This window comes from Harpia harpyja, chromosome 22 (genome assembly GCF_026419915.1).
Source record: "Harpia harpyja isolate bHarHar1 chromosome 22, bHarHar1 primary haplotype, whole genome shotgun sequence".
NCBI classification, from domain to species: Eukaryota; Metazoa; Chordata; class Aves; order Accipitriformes; family Accipitridae; genus Harpia; species Harpia harpyja.
Window position 1 is genome coordinate 15,341,868 of NC_068961.1, and position 14,279 is coordinate 15,356,146.

The window sequence follows — 14,279 nt, forward strand, 5'->3', positions numbered from 1 at the left end:
CGCCCCGCCCCGCCCCCGCCCGGCGTCAGCCAATCCCCCGCGCTCCTCCCCGCCCGCCCCCTCCGCCCCCCGGCCAACGGCGTGCGCGCCTCCTCGTCGCCCCGGTGCCGAGGCGGAACGCCCCCCCCCCCCCCCCACCCGTCCGCCGCCGTCGGCTTACGGCCGCGTCGTAAAAGGGGGCCGGCGCGACGGCGCGAGTGCGGCGTTACGGCAGCGGGGAGCGGGCGGATGCCCGGCGGCGGGGGGAGCCCGGCGCCCGGCACTCAGGGGGGCGCGGAGGCGGGCGAGGCGGGCGGCGGGCCGGCGGGCGGCAGGATGAGCCTGTCGCCGAAGGAGCTGTCGAGCCTGCTGAGCATCGTGTCGGAGGAGGCGGGGGGCAGCACCTTCGAGGGCCTCTCCAGCGCCTTCCACCACTACTTCGGCAAGGCCGAGCACTTCCGCCTGGGCTCCGTCCTCGTCCTCCTGCTGCAGCAGCCCGACCTGCTGCCCAGCCCGGCGCAGCGCCTCACCGCCCTCTACCTCCTCTGGGAGATGTACCGCACCGAGCCCCTCGCCGCCAACCCCTTCGCCGCCGTCTTCGCCCACCTCCTCAACCCCGCGCCCGAGCGCGGAGGCGACGAGGCGGAGCGCACGCCGCTCTCAGGTGCGTCCCGCCCCGGGGGGGACACACGGACGGCGGGGGGGGGGGGGGGGCAGCGCTGGGCGGCTTCGTTAGCGCTGCCCCGTCCCGGCTTCCCGCCTTGGGGATAAAAGCCGTGGGACTCCTTCGTGGGAAGCGTCCCTGGGCTTGATGTCGGGCCGGCCGCTTGGCCCGAGGCGGGAGAAAGCCGTTCCGAACACCCGCAGGTCGTCGGAAGCCTCCGACGGCTTTAAGGCTGCGAAACCAACCTCTTAAGGAAACACCTGAAACGCTTTGCCCCGCGTCGGTAAATACAAGCGTGACGGCGATGGGTAAACCAGGTTCTGAAAAAATTTGCTTTTGTCGCTTGCGGTACGAATTGCCATGTCTGGTCATACCTAATAGCTCACCGGTTGTCTAAATGGGAAGGCTTCACCACTGTGACTGACTGAGCGTCTGATGTGGCGTGTCGAGACGCGTGATGCCAGTCAGTGTAATGCTGTATTTTCACAGAATGGTTTGGGTTGGAAGGGACCTCTAAAGATCGTCTAGTCTAGTCCACCCCCCCGCATTTTACATCACTGCAGGAGCTGAGTAGGTAACAGTTTTGTATGTACTCACAAAGACTTCAGCTGCACCGATCTTGCCATAAATAACGCGTGGGGTTTAGTTTTGCTTGCTCTACGTGAGGCATATGGCAACCATTAATGCTACTGCCTTAAAAATCGAGGGTTGTTTTTCATTGTGTCTCTGCAGGCTTCTTACCTCCCATAACTCCTCCAGAAAAATTCTTTCTTTCTCAACTGATGTTGGCCCCCCCTAGAGAACTGTTCAAGAAGACTCCTCGGCAGATTGCTTCAATGGACGTGGGGAACATGGCCCAGTCAGTGGATATAAGTGGGCTTCAGCTGGCATTAGCAGGTAAGGAAGATTTGTGGCTGTGGTCTGCTTATGAACGGAAATGCTAACTGTAATGTGGCTGTTGCCTGAGAAACGCTCTTGTCTATCCTAAGTACGAAGAAGGTCGAACTATGCTTTAGGGTCTTCAAGCCCCTGTTCAAGCACGTAGAGAAACTTTAAACAGAGATTATGTCTTAACTGTTTTATTGTACTTAACAAGCAGCTTTTTAAGCATATCTGTTACTGCCTTAAACATGAGAACGTTTTGCAGGTATAGGAAGATTTTCATCTAAAGCTTTGTGCGTGACTTTGTGTGTGTGTATTTTTATCCCTCTTCACTCTTGGCAGTATTTCTAGTATGAGAGAACAGGCATAGCTGTCACACTGCTATGTACCGGTACTTCAGCTGTACCTGGCAAATTGGCTATGACAATTATATCTTCAGTTTTATAAAATAAAGTTGGATCTTACAGCATTAGCTCAAGAGTGGGAAGGTGGTCTTTTACTAGATTGAAAAGAAAAGCAATATGATGCTTATCGTTTAACAGGAGAAAAGGAGCAGGAGCATGATGGTTCTGATCACGTTGACTGATGAGTCACAGCTGGAGCTAATCTGAAATAGAAAATACTGTTGGGAACAAGGAGCCAATTTGAACACTAAAAAATAGTGGTTTTTTCCTAGGTATGTGCAAATGGACCTGCCTGCTTGAAAACTGACCGTCCCACTTCTATATCTGTACAATGTGGTTTATTGCTCTGAGGTCATCAGGCACTAACTAGGCTTTCTCTGTCCTGCAGTTCTATCTTGGTATTGTCGTTTTTTCTGTAGAATCTGACATCGACTTGTTATGCTGTGGTATACTGTCCCTCGTTCACGGTGTACAAATGTCCTCTGGTGTCCTTCTTAGCTACTATTTCCAGACTGTGGAATCTTTTGAAAATGCAAATTGAATACCCTAACTTACCGTCACGGGCGAGACAAACCCTTCTGGTTCTTGTTCTGTTCATCCTGTCTGTGTTTTCTAGAACACTTCAGTGAATTCAGGTTTTGTGAAACTTGAGGTAACTTGTGGTTTTTACCATAAGGCATGTGTAATGCCTTAAAGAAGGCTGGAGTTTTTTCATTTGTTTTTCATTTGTTTTTCACTTGGTACTATGTTTTCCTTCTGAACAATTTGTTCCCATTAAAAATGAAACATGTAGGGAACCTCAAAATGGTAGTTGTATGGATGGGTATTCTAGGCCATGCATTTTAATTTGTCCTTTTTTAAAATGGAAGACACCGATGGCTTGAAGTACAGTACAAAGTCATTAATGGTGCTTTGCAAAATTAAGCCCTGTAAGATGTGCTTGTATCATTATTTACATAATCCAGTAAACATGCATAATTAATTGCTTATGAGCACTTGTAGGAGTTATGTAACAAAACAAGCTGCATCTGAAAAAGCTTTCTGCTGTCATTCTCGGACTTCTTGCTGTAGCTCCCTAGAATAAATGTCTGCTTTCTAGTCACTTAAGAAGATAAATCTTTTGCTCTTTTTAATATTGTGATGCTTCTTGACAGCCTGTTTGTCATGGTTTGGAAGGTCTGTGAGGTTTTTGACAAGTCTTCAGTATATTTCTCCAAATGATTCAATATGCAGGTTAAAGCTGGTGCAGGATGACGGTGCTTAGATAATGCATTTGCAGTGTTGTGTTTCTACCCTTTCCCCCCATATTTCACAGAACAGGTGTAAGACTTGGTGACCCTTCAAAATTGTGGTCCCTGAGATGAATTCAGGGCTATTTAGAGCAGAATGATTTTGACTTGCTTTAGAATATACCTGCAAAATCAACTTAAATACTTTAGAAAGCATTAATTTTTTTTTCAATCAGTGTATCTATACCAATCCTTTTTGTGTAAAGGGAGGAAAAAAATACTTGGCTTGTCTTCTGAACTTGAGCTCATTGTGACAATTCACTTGCAGCTGTATGGTGTTTTTTCTAGTTTTGGTTTTCTTTTTTTGTTTTTAGGGTGTCCCGCCCCCCCTCCCAAAAAAAAACCAAACCCAAACCAAAAACCAAACAACCCAAACCCAACCTAGAGTCTCAGAATAGAGCATTTTGGGAATGAGTATTAAAACTTGCTTTGTTCTCCCTTTGGTCTACAGGAAGTTCATTCAAGCCTCAGTCTCTCCCTATAACTTGGTTTTGTTGATCTGGTGTGTTACCCTATTAAAAATGTAATTTTCTCGTAGTTGCAGAGATGGGTCTTCTGGCAAAGTGCTCCTAACTTTTTGTCTGCTAAACCTTATTTGATCTAAGAGTAATTGACCTGTATTAAAGTTAAGTTTGTAATAGATTGTAGAGCTTTCCTTTAAGAATCAAAGTTTCTTTTTACCTGTAAAAAGAAGAAAGAATAGCTCCATAAGGGAATCTAAGTGCTGTTTTCAGATTAATTTTTTAAAATTGAAATGTCTTGGTTCAGGATGCTATATTCTTTCCTGTTAAATCGCCATGTTCTAATTCTTGCTTCTGCTTACCTGAAACTGTTGATCCAGCCCTAATTCTTGAAGCAGTGAGGGTGAGCTTTTGAGCTTCAATGCGTATAGGGGCTCGTGCAGACTGCTAAAATCAGTGAATTGAAGGACTGTATCGTAAACTTTTATATTTCTAATTAAGCATCATTAATCATTTGAGATTATGAGGATACAAGCAAATCGGTGACTTACCGACTGATGGATTTAAGTTCTAGACTATAAATGAAAAGACTTAAAAATGATGCCCAATACCTCCCCCCCTCCCCGAACTTCATGTGTTAAATCAACCCTTCTGTTCAGTGGCTAACTGAAAGTACTCACAAGATGCTGTTTCAAACAGTTTATAAAGTAGAAGACACGTTTTATAAACTAGCTTATTTGGACTTTGACTTTAAAATTGTTTTTTTGAAAATAACTAAAGAGTATGCTAGTTGTTGCCTTTAACAGAAAAACATAGCCTGCTGTGCTGCTTCAGTGAGCATATATGCAAATGTTTGCATGATCTGAAATAATTGGATCAAGTAGGACAAAGCCAAAAAAGAAATTAGCAGTGGGTGGTGCTTTGTTTTAATGATCCTTTTGTCACTCACAGTTTCAGTGTCTCTCGTGGATTTGGTTGGAGTCATATGAAATAGTTCATAGGTGTGGGAAGCTGGGAAGGGTCAACGTGGTTGCACGAAAAGGAGCAAGCACACTTTGCTTAGAAGTGATAGGGACAGTACACTAAATCTGACAGCACTACACTTAATTAGTTAGGAAAAGGAGTGGTGGTTAGTTTCATGTGGAACTTTTTCAAGGGATTCCTTGCATGGTACCAACAATTTTGGACTTCAGATTACTTAAGGCTTAATCTGCTCCTTGCTCTTCTATGTTAAAGGGCTGGGGGGGGAGGGAGCGTCAGGTGGTGGTCTGTAGTGGTTTTTTCTGTTTTTTCTGTTGGTTTTTTTTGCCAAAGCAATGGAAAACATCTCAAAATAGTACAGAGAATATAGAAGATCAGCCATTAAGTCTTCAGGTACAGAAGAGTGGTAGATTATGAGAGAAGAACAAGACAGAAAAATCTAACAGTGCGAGTTTTGAGCACCATATTTTCTTTCTGGCCAGTTTCTTCAAGTCGTCAGCTGTATATACTAACCTTAATATTATTTTTATGTAACTTGTTTATGGTCTGTAATTTGGCCTTTAAAGGGACACTTTCAGCTGCTCTCAGGTTTGCGTTAATGACGATGTATGTAGAATCACATAACCATTAAACTCCCATTTTTTTTCACCAAGCACTTACAGCTTGACAGTGAATGCAAAAGTAGCTTATGCAATGCCAGTGAAATGTGTTGGATAAATTTGAATAGCTGAATTCAGGTCTAGTATGACCATTATCATTGCAGAGTCTGTAAATGTATCTGGGTAGATCTTTCACTTCCCTGCTCTGAGAAGAAATGATTGCAAAACTAGATACAGCATGTGAACTCTTTCAGCAGTACCATGTGAACCTACTAATGTGCTTTTAGATGCAGATTACATCAGTTACTTACCTTTTCTAAAGCCAAGACTACATTTCAGATTCGTTTCTATTTCTTCTTTATCCTTGCTGCGTACCTCTGTCCCTTGCCTGTCAGCTGGCACTCTGAGTACTAGCTGCCTGACAGTACTAAATTTCATGTTGATGTTATTTTTTTTTTTTTTTTTTTAAAGCCAATTCTTCTCTAAAGCTGCTTGTTTCTCACTACTTTTAGTATTCTAGGCACCTCTGTTTCAATTTTATGCTTTAATATTACGGACTGGCCTTCTTTCAGAACGTCAGTCCGAGTTGCCAACACAGAGCAAGGCCAGCTTCCCCAGTATTCTCAGTGATCCTGACCCAGATTCTTCCAACTCGGGTTTTGACAGCTCCGTTGCCTCCCAGATCACGGAAGCCTTAGTGAGTGGACCAAAACCTCCTATAGAAAGTACGTGCATTTTCACATCTTTGCTTCTGTAACTTATGATGTGCTATGTCATTATACTTTTCCAGATGAAATGTAATGTAATTCAGAAGTATTTCCAAGGTATGAAATGGGAATGAAGATGAATGAAACAGTGCAAAACTGTGCCAGGCTCTCTCCAGATCAGACTCCATAGTGTTCACATTTCCAGACTTTTAAAAATCTGGAGCCTGTCTTCAAGCCGTTACCTGTGTCATCTGTTGGCTAAAACACTGTGTCTGATGCCCCTCAGATCTTAGTCCCCTACACTAAGATCTGCATTGACTGTTAACACCTTCCAAAGAAGCAGTTACTGTGGAAGGAAAAAAGACCATAGAATCAGTAACTTAGTGATCCGAATCAAGAGGAAAAACAGGCTGATGTAACAGCATCACTAAAAATCGGAAATAAATGTTTTTCTGGGAGGCAAATAAGATTGTAATGCTGTTCTCAGTGTTATAATAGCTTAAAGAAACGGGGGCTTTGGGAGTCATCTTTTTGTACTGATGTAAAACGGAATACCTGAAGCTTAAAAAACGTTTCATGTTGTTGCCATTTCAGGTCACTTTCGACCAGAGTTTATTCGACCACCCCCTCCGCTCCATATATGTGAGGATGAATTGGCATGGTTAAATCCAATAGAGCCAGATCACACAATTCAGTGGGATAAGTCAATGTGTGTTAAGAACAGCACTGGAGTTGAGATAAAAAGAATCATGGCAAAAGCTTTTAAAAGTCCCTTGACTTCCCCACAGCAAACACAGGTAAGTATTGTGCACTTTTCTGTTGAAAATGATTTTCTAACAAGCTGTCTAACTCGTGTATTTTTTGAAAACTTGGATCACTTTCATTGATCTGTGTTTGGATTCAGGAAACTCCAAGGACTTTAAATTTAAAAACCCAAGAGTTTTGACTTGGGTTTGCATGAATGAGGAAGAAATCTTTAAACTTCATAGCATTGACTGGACATAGTTACAGTTGATCAATAAGTGGCACCAATATTCTTCTGCATGGAAAAATCTTCTTATAACAAAGTTGTTCATGCTTCTGTGGAAGCTTTTGATAAGTAATTATTTCAGAAATGCCAACACCGAATATTTTTTTTTTCTCAGTTTGATAGTATTTCCCCTGATTTTAGTGGGCTCTTTTGATAATCATTATGCTAGCACTATAGAATATCCTTTATTTGAAGAACTTTTTCTGACAACAGTGAATTCAAAATTGAGGTTTCTTTCTGCTGGACAGGAAACTAAAGAAGGCTGAAACTTTTCATGTTTTTTTTTTTCCTCCCTTCCTTGCCACCCACTGATGAAAGACTACTAAATGCCTTATTAAAGGTTTTATGGGCACAGTTGCCTTTACGTAGACATTTTAAAGTATACCTCCAGTGTCTTTCAATAGACCCTAATCTAAAGGGTTATCATTCTCCTGTAGCTTAGATGTATTATAGCAGTTTCTTCAAGCACTAAGGTGAATAGTTAAGGAAAAAAAACCCCAACTGAGTCTTTTTTTTTTTTTTTTTTTTTCTTTGCAGCTCCTTGGAGAACTGGAAAAGGACCCCAAGCTTGTTTACCATATTGGTCTCACTCCTGCCAAATTGCCAGACCTGGTTGAAAACAATCCTTTAGTAGCTATAGAAATGTTGCTGAAACTGATGCAGTCTAGTCAGATAACAGAGTATTTTTCTGTCTTGGTCAACATGGACATGTCCTTACATTCAATGGAAGTTGTAAATCGGTGAGTTCTATCTCACATCTAAGAAGGTTTCCTTAAGTATGTAAAATAACTGAACAGTTAAGTCATTGTGAGGCTGGCCACAGGGCTGTATTTGGATGCATTCCAAAGACTCCCAAAAGTAACAGGAATTGAAGAAATGACTAGTCAGATTACAGTGAAGGAAAAGAGTATCAAACTGTCATTCCCTTTTCAATTTCTCAGTGCTTTTTGTGGTGTTTTTTAATACTCTTTTAATAAAACTTAGTGTGCTTTGGTTAATCCTGCAGAGGAAGAGTGCTGTGGATTTGTCGCTTTCTACGACTACTGGACTGCCTAAGTCTGTTTCTTTCATAAAGGCTTTACTTGCTTTTTGTGTAGTTCCTTATTGATGATGCCTGTAGTTAAAGAAAAAAACCCTCTTATTTTAGTCCAGATGAAGTTTGCAAAGTTAGCTTTGGGTTGGTAATAAAGAATTGAACCTCCCAAACATCTTCAATGCTAAGTTCAGAGAACACTGCCAATTTTTAAGTTCCTTTTTACAGCAGTGCCATTTAAAAATATTACTGTAATGTTAACAGCTTCCTATTAGCAGTAGCAAAACTGCAACTTAATAGGAAAAAAACCCACAATTGCCCAGCAGAAAGATGTGATGGTGGAGGCATACATATTATATTAATTATCATTTTATATAATAAAATATTTTGGTTTAATGGACATTAATAATATTTTATATTGACTATTTATAACCTACCATATTTTACCATATTAGGTCTGGTAAAAAGCACATTTCTCTTGCACAGGTGCTATGCTGGTTAATCTTTCAGTCCCTGCTCCAAGAATGGAGAGGCTTATTCAAAGAAAACACTGTTACTCTTTAATATTAGCAAAGTGTTTCTACTTTGAAAAGAATGGGGAAATACATACTGTGTTGTGGATAACTTCAACTGGAGTTGATAATTACTAGAAAATCATTTTATCAAACTGTTTGATATGTTCAGCTCAAAATAATATTTAAAATGGTTATTACTTAAGGGAATCTGTCACTGCAATCTCCAATATGTCTAAACTTTTATTCAGACATCAGGTTCCTGGTTAATATATAAATTTCACTAGCAAGTATGTGTCCTATGTCCCAGGAAGCTGCAAGTTTAGTTACTGACTTCCAAAATGACCACTTACTGAATGTGTATGGTTTTGTCACTGTAGTGACTGTCACTCCCTCTGAAGAATATCATTCTTTGATGCAATAGTTCTCCAATTCTTCTGTAGTAAGAAGCTTCTGAGATTATTGTGCATCATTAATATCCAGTTAACATTTTCATTTAGTCAGGGTCTCTTTTATTTGAGCTGTAGATATTCATATTGTTTCAGTCCCTAGGACTAAAATTTGGATCTGAAGGAACTAAGGAAACTGATCTTTTGCTGTAATAAAGGAGTTATTCTGGTTGTATGCTTAAGGAAAGAGTTCATCTAGATTCAGTACCTGAAATTCAAATATGAATAAGCAAAAGTGTATTGCAATGCTTACTGCAGAAGCATCTTGGTACTTGGACAGCTTTGGTGCTTCATCATAAATTGGAAACTAGTATCATTGATTCATTTGTGTAATATATAGCAGATGTTTGTAGGTGTGTCAAATATACTAGAAACCCAATCTAACTCAGCTTCTGTACTGTGTCAGAGTTTAAAAAAATGTTTTGGACTCTTAATGAAGAAATTTAAATTATTAGAAATATGTCTGTGGACGCTGTCAGGAATCAGCTCTGTATGACATGACTGGGAATAAACTAATATCACAGGTCTAACTCATCTGTTTTGCAGTGGAATCACTAGATTCATAGCATCATAAACCACTGGATATTTTTAATTTGAACAGGCTTACTACTGCAGTTGATCTCCCACCTGAATTTATTCATCTTTATATCTCCAATTGTATCTCCACCTGTGAACAGATTAAAGACAAATATATGCAGGTGAGTATTTTAGTAAATTGGTTAGGAAAAAGGGTCCCATATATTGCTCTGTGTACCATGTGCTGAGATTTTACAAGCCTGATAGAATAACTTAATCCTGTCTTACTGCTTCTTTATTTCAAAGGCATGGGTATTTTTTTTCCTAACACACTATACAGTTCTTTATAGTGTTTAACAGATGTTTCTTCACCTTTTTATGAGACTTCACAGGTAATTACTGTTCCCTGTTTTTCTGTAGACATAATACACTTCTCCCTGGCAAAACTGCAGTTTTATGTGGCTCGGGTCCTTATATGCAAAAGGTTTATCTGTCACTCACTTTGACTTTTCTTCACCCCCAGTATTGTTTACTTTCTGCTTAGTTTTAAGCTTCAAGTTTCTTTTCTGTACAAGCGTGCCCACCACTTCCAGACCTTTGAGGTGGTGTTACAAAACTCAAGTGGAAGTCTTGCCCTTCCATCGTGACCTACAACAGCTTGCAGATATCCTCAAAGAACTAAAAACCGTTTTCTGTCTTCCTAACACCATACTCTCTGCTTCCCAAGCCTGTTGTAATTCCTCAGTATTAGCATGCAAGTTGTAGCCACTTCAAGGATCTTTACCCCCTGGGGAGGTTTCCACACCTTTGGCATGCAAGGTTGTCTACATGCTGTGTGAGGTACTTCCTTCTATCCTAAACCGACCTGTTGGTTTCATCAAGTGCCCTGTAGAACTTGCTTTCTTGGATATGTCATTGGTAAAAAGGAGTTCCATGTTCAGTTTACCCAAGGCTTTGTGAATCTTGACCAAGTCCTGCTTCAGCTTTTTCCTCTCAATACTGAAGGACTGCAACTTCTTCAGTCTCTTGCAACAAGGCAGCTGTTCCTTTCCCTTAAGCTTTTTTGGTGTCCTTCTCTAGTGCCTTCTCTAGCTCTACTATATCCTTAAGCTGCAGAGACAAAAATTGCATGCAGTACACAGGATATGGGTGCAGTGTGGTTTTAGATGATAGCAGCAAAAATCCCTCTGTCTTGTTCTCAGTACCCTTCTAGACGATGACTAACCATTTGTTATCTTTTGGTGGCTGCTGATGCTTCTCTGCTTTGGGACTCTGCCAGATACGTATGTGTGGCTTGATCTGTGACCTGTTGAATACCTGTGCCTGTTACATTTGGTAGCAGAATAGGAAAATAACAGCATACCTGGGCTGCAGCTGCGAATATGCCCACAGAGTGGGACGCTGTGCTCAGAGGGGCTGCTGAGGGCATATAGCAGCTGTGCTTCAGGCACATGGGACAAAAACCAACAGATTGTCAAGGAACACATACTGATCACCAAGTAGCATGCAAAACTTGTGAGATCTAACATTTGTTAATACTGCGTATGAGGCCTCACAGCATCTGAGACACAAGAGGTTTTGTTTGAAAAGCATGGTGCAAAAACACTCCTATTGGAAGTGAAAGAGGCATGATCCTCAGAGATTGGGATTCAGCCAGTATCTTGCATTTGTACTTTTGTTCTGAGTTTCATGTTCCTCAGTTATTTTAGTTACTCCTGTAACTAATGTGTGTTGCAGAGAAAATGTGATGCCTTTTAATTGCAGTGAAGGAAATAACTTGTTCAATTTCTGAATTCTGTTGGTATAGGTAGCAAATTTTGCAGTAGTAGGTGCAGTTCCTGTAAAAATAGTTAATAGCTTATTTTCAGTGTCAAATAATCTGAAATACTTTGGACATTTAATCTATCAAGTCCCCTCAGGTCTGTCGGATTAAACATCGTTCACATATGTAGTTGCTTTTAGAGAAAGGTTTGGGTTCAACTCTTTTTCACAATGTGAAGTACGAGACTGCTTTAATGGTAAAGTAAGATCTGCTTTTGTCCTTGAAAAATGTACTTTGTATAAAGTGAATGGTTAGTGACTGGATCTGCGTATGACAAATTGTAGGTGCCAGTTCCTAGGTCTCTGCTTCCCAGCTCCCAGTGTGCTCTTCAAGGTGTTACCTAAGCAGCCCTTAGTAAGGAAGAACACTTCTGCAATCCCATCTTTTCACTGGATCAGGTGGGAAATAAGCCATGAGCTCTGAGGCATGTTCTTGGATTAGGTGTCCCTGGTACTGTCTTTCCTTCTAAGAGAGCAAGAGGGTCATGTGCTATTTCAGCAATAAAGCACTTCTCACGAAGCAAGTTTGGGATCAGTTCTGTTGCTGTTGCTTCCCTTCTGGAGTGCCTTAATCATGTGGTGACTGGGGAATTTTGAGATGTGAAGCTTGTTCATTTTTCTTTATGGTCTTACTGTAGAAAATAAGACTAAGCAAGACCCTAGTGATGACATGATCTTAAGCTATGATCCCATCTCTCTGACTTCATTCAGAGATTATGTAATAAAGAAATTAAAAGTACAGTGTGTAGGTAGACCTGGAGCTTAATTTGTGCATGGGATCAATCTTGGGAAAGCTCCTCTATCCAGAAGTACAGTACTATAAAGCAAAGGAATCCACTTTTTAAATAAAGTAGTAGTATGGGAGATGGAAGAGTAGGGGCAGCACATACAGAGCTTGGGAACAAGTTAACTGCTGAAGCTGAATTGCTCCAGAAATGCCTTGGTTGTACTGCTGAGGGCCAACAGTCCTTCAACTGGCTTGCTTGCAAATATTTATTTGGATTATGAAACCATATCTCTTCTGTTTCAGAACCGCCTGGTACGTCTTGTTTGTGTCTTTCTTCAGTCTTTAATCAGAAACAAAATTATTAATGTACAGGACTTGTTTATAGAAGTGCAAGCATTCTGTATTGAGTTCAGTCGGATACGAGAAGCAGCTGGCCTTTTCAGATTGCTGAAGACACTAGACACTGGGGAAAATCCATCAGAGACAAAAACATCAAAATAAAATCACTATGTCACGGGCAAAAAAACCAACCCTGCCAGCATTCTATGCCAATTAATTGTATATTTTAAACTTAAATCACTGGATTAATGATGTAATACATTATAAATAGCATTTTATGCATTTAAACAATAAATAATGCTTTTTCTGATACACATGCTTGAGTTTGTGAAATGTGTTAGGCCTTACACTTATGCTGGTTTTGACTATGGGTTAAACTCTGTATGTCATATGCAAGTCCTGAACTACAGGCTCTAATTCCAGAGAGAATGTAAATGATACTTGCTGTTTCACAGCAAATTTAAGTATTAATCTGGCACTCATTGTGTGTCTAAAACTGTGAATAACTAAAGTCAACTTGTGTCAAGGTAAGTAATTTCAGTTCCTGTTTGCCCTTTCTTTACTGTGTAAGAGCTTCTAGGAGCTGGATACAACTTCTAACAATGCATGCTGGTTTTGGTGAGTAAGGGAAAGTCTGTCTTGATGTTTAGAAAAGCTAAAGGCTTATCTTTACGTGGCAGAAACGAAGTGTTGGGTGCTGTAGGCTCAGAGTGGTACTCTTCGAAATCACTGGCCTCAGACCATCAGTAGTTGAAGTACCACACCTGCTTTGTGCTTGTAAGAATGTTTCACTGAGGAAAGATGGTCTCATTTTTTCCATAAAAACCCCAAGTCATGAGCATCTTCTCACTTCAGAACTTGCATAGGCAGTTGCTCTGTGGCTACCAAAATTAAAATAGCCTCTTTGTTCTAAAGCATATATTTAGAGTACCATTCAGGTGTTGGATGCCAGGTGTTGGGGAAACTGGGGAGGGAGTCTGCTAAAGTATTATTTTAAGCTGATCGTAGAATAGCTGCTGTTATTTAAGCCCCAAGACTGAAAAGGACAATAACTTGAAAAGCTAGCTTGTTCTCATTTAATGCTGCTTGATAAATGAAAGCTGTTTTAAATCTGCATCTGCTTCTCAAATTTTTATGAAGTACAAGATCAATAATGCAAGGTCAAGACTCTTTTTGGCTTTTTCTTTCAAGTAATTTAAGTTGCTAAATTGCTTGGATTGAAAATCCCATTGATCTCTTATCTCATGCAGCATAGTCTTTTGGTAAGTTGTCCTGTGAGAAGTGTTCTCTAATCATTCGGAGTTAGACTTGTATAGCTTCCCGGAGTTAAGAGGCATTAGGCCAACTAATGTAGCATTTATTTAAGGTCTGTTCCAATGCTAGACATTCCTTGTAAAACTCAAGATAGTTGCTGTAAGTAATTGTTAGCAGCAACAGTTAACCTAGCTTTGTGCTCTAAATTTGTACCTTAGTGCTTGTACTTCAACTGTAGTAGATGTAAACTTGACTATCTTCTATGTACTAGTACTGCTTTTCAAAAACATAGCTACAAACCCGCATTATATAGATTTTTAGGCTTTTGTTTGGAACTTTGTCATATGCTGTAATACTAAGTAATAGGCTCCATCAGAAAACTGATCACCACTGCTTCAAGGCATTGCAATCTACCTTATGATTTACAGAATTATTTTAAAAGAATTTAAGCCTTGCAGAAAAAAAAAAGGTTGCTATGATACTACAGCAAAAGCCTAGCTGTTCTGCCTCTTCATGGTATTTGCTTGAGTTATACTGACATCCATAAATCCCCAGTCCCTGGATTTGTCCTGTAACTATAAAAAAGTTTTATGATTTTATCATGAGTACTTCTGTAATATATTAATTTCAGA

General features: G+C 40.6%; 1 protein-coding gene across 1 annotated transcript; it reads left to right on the plus strand.

Annotated features, from left to right (window-relative positions):
• Positions 1-208: 208 nt before the first annotated feature.
• Positions 209-12,705, plus strand: CNOT11 (CCR4-NOT transcription complex subunit 11). Its single transcript, XM_052773953.1, has 7 exons — positions 209-643; positions 1,376-1,540; positions 5,832-5,984; positions 6,561-6,763; positions 7,534-7,736; positions 9,592-9,688; positions 12,358-12,705. Exons 1-7 carry the CDS (start codon positions 229-231, stop codon positions 12,553-12,555), a joined length of 1,434 nt encoding a protein of 477 aa, XP_052629913.1. The 5' UTR covers positions 209-228; the 3' UTR covers positions 12,556-12,705.
• Positions 12,706-14,279: the final 1,574 nt, after the last annotated feature.

What these genes read in the sequence shown, in the direction of transcription:
- CNOT11 (XM_052773953.1), top strand. Translation starts at nt 229, where the DNA reads ATGCCCGGCGGCGGGGGGAGCCCGGCGCCCGGCACTCAGGGGGGCGCG. An exon ending in GGAGCGCACGCCGCTCTCAG is followed by an intron (nt 644 to 1,375) that starts GTGCGTCCCGCC and finishes GTGTCTCTGCAG; the next exon opens with GCTTCTTACCTCCCATAACT. An exon ending in ACCAAAACCTCCTATAGAAA is followed by an intron (nt 5,985 to 6,560) that starts GTACGTGCATTT and finishes TTGCCATTTCAG; the next exon opens with GTCACTTTCGACCAGAGTTT.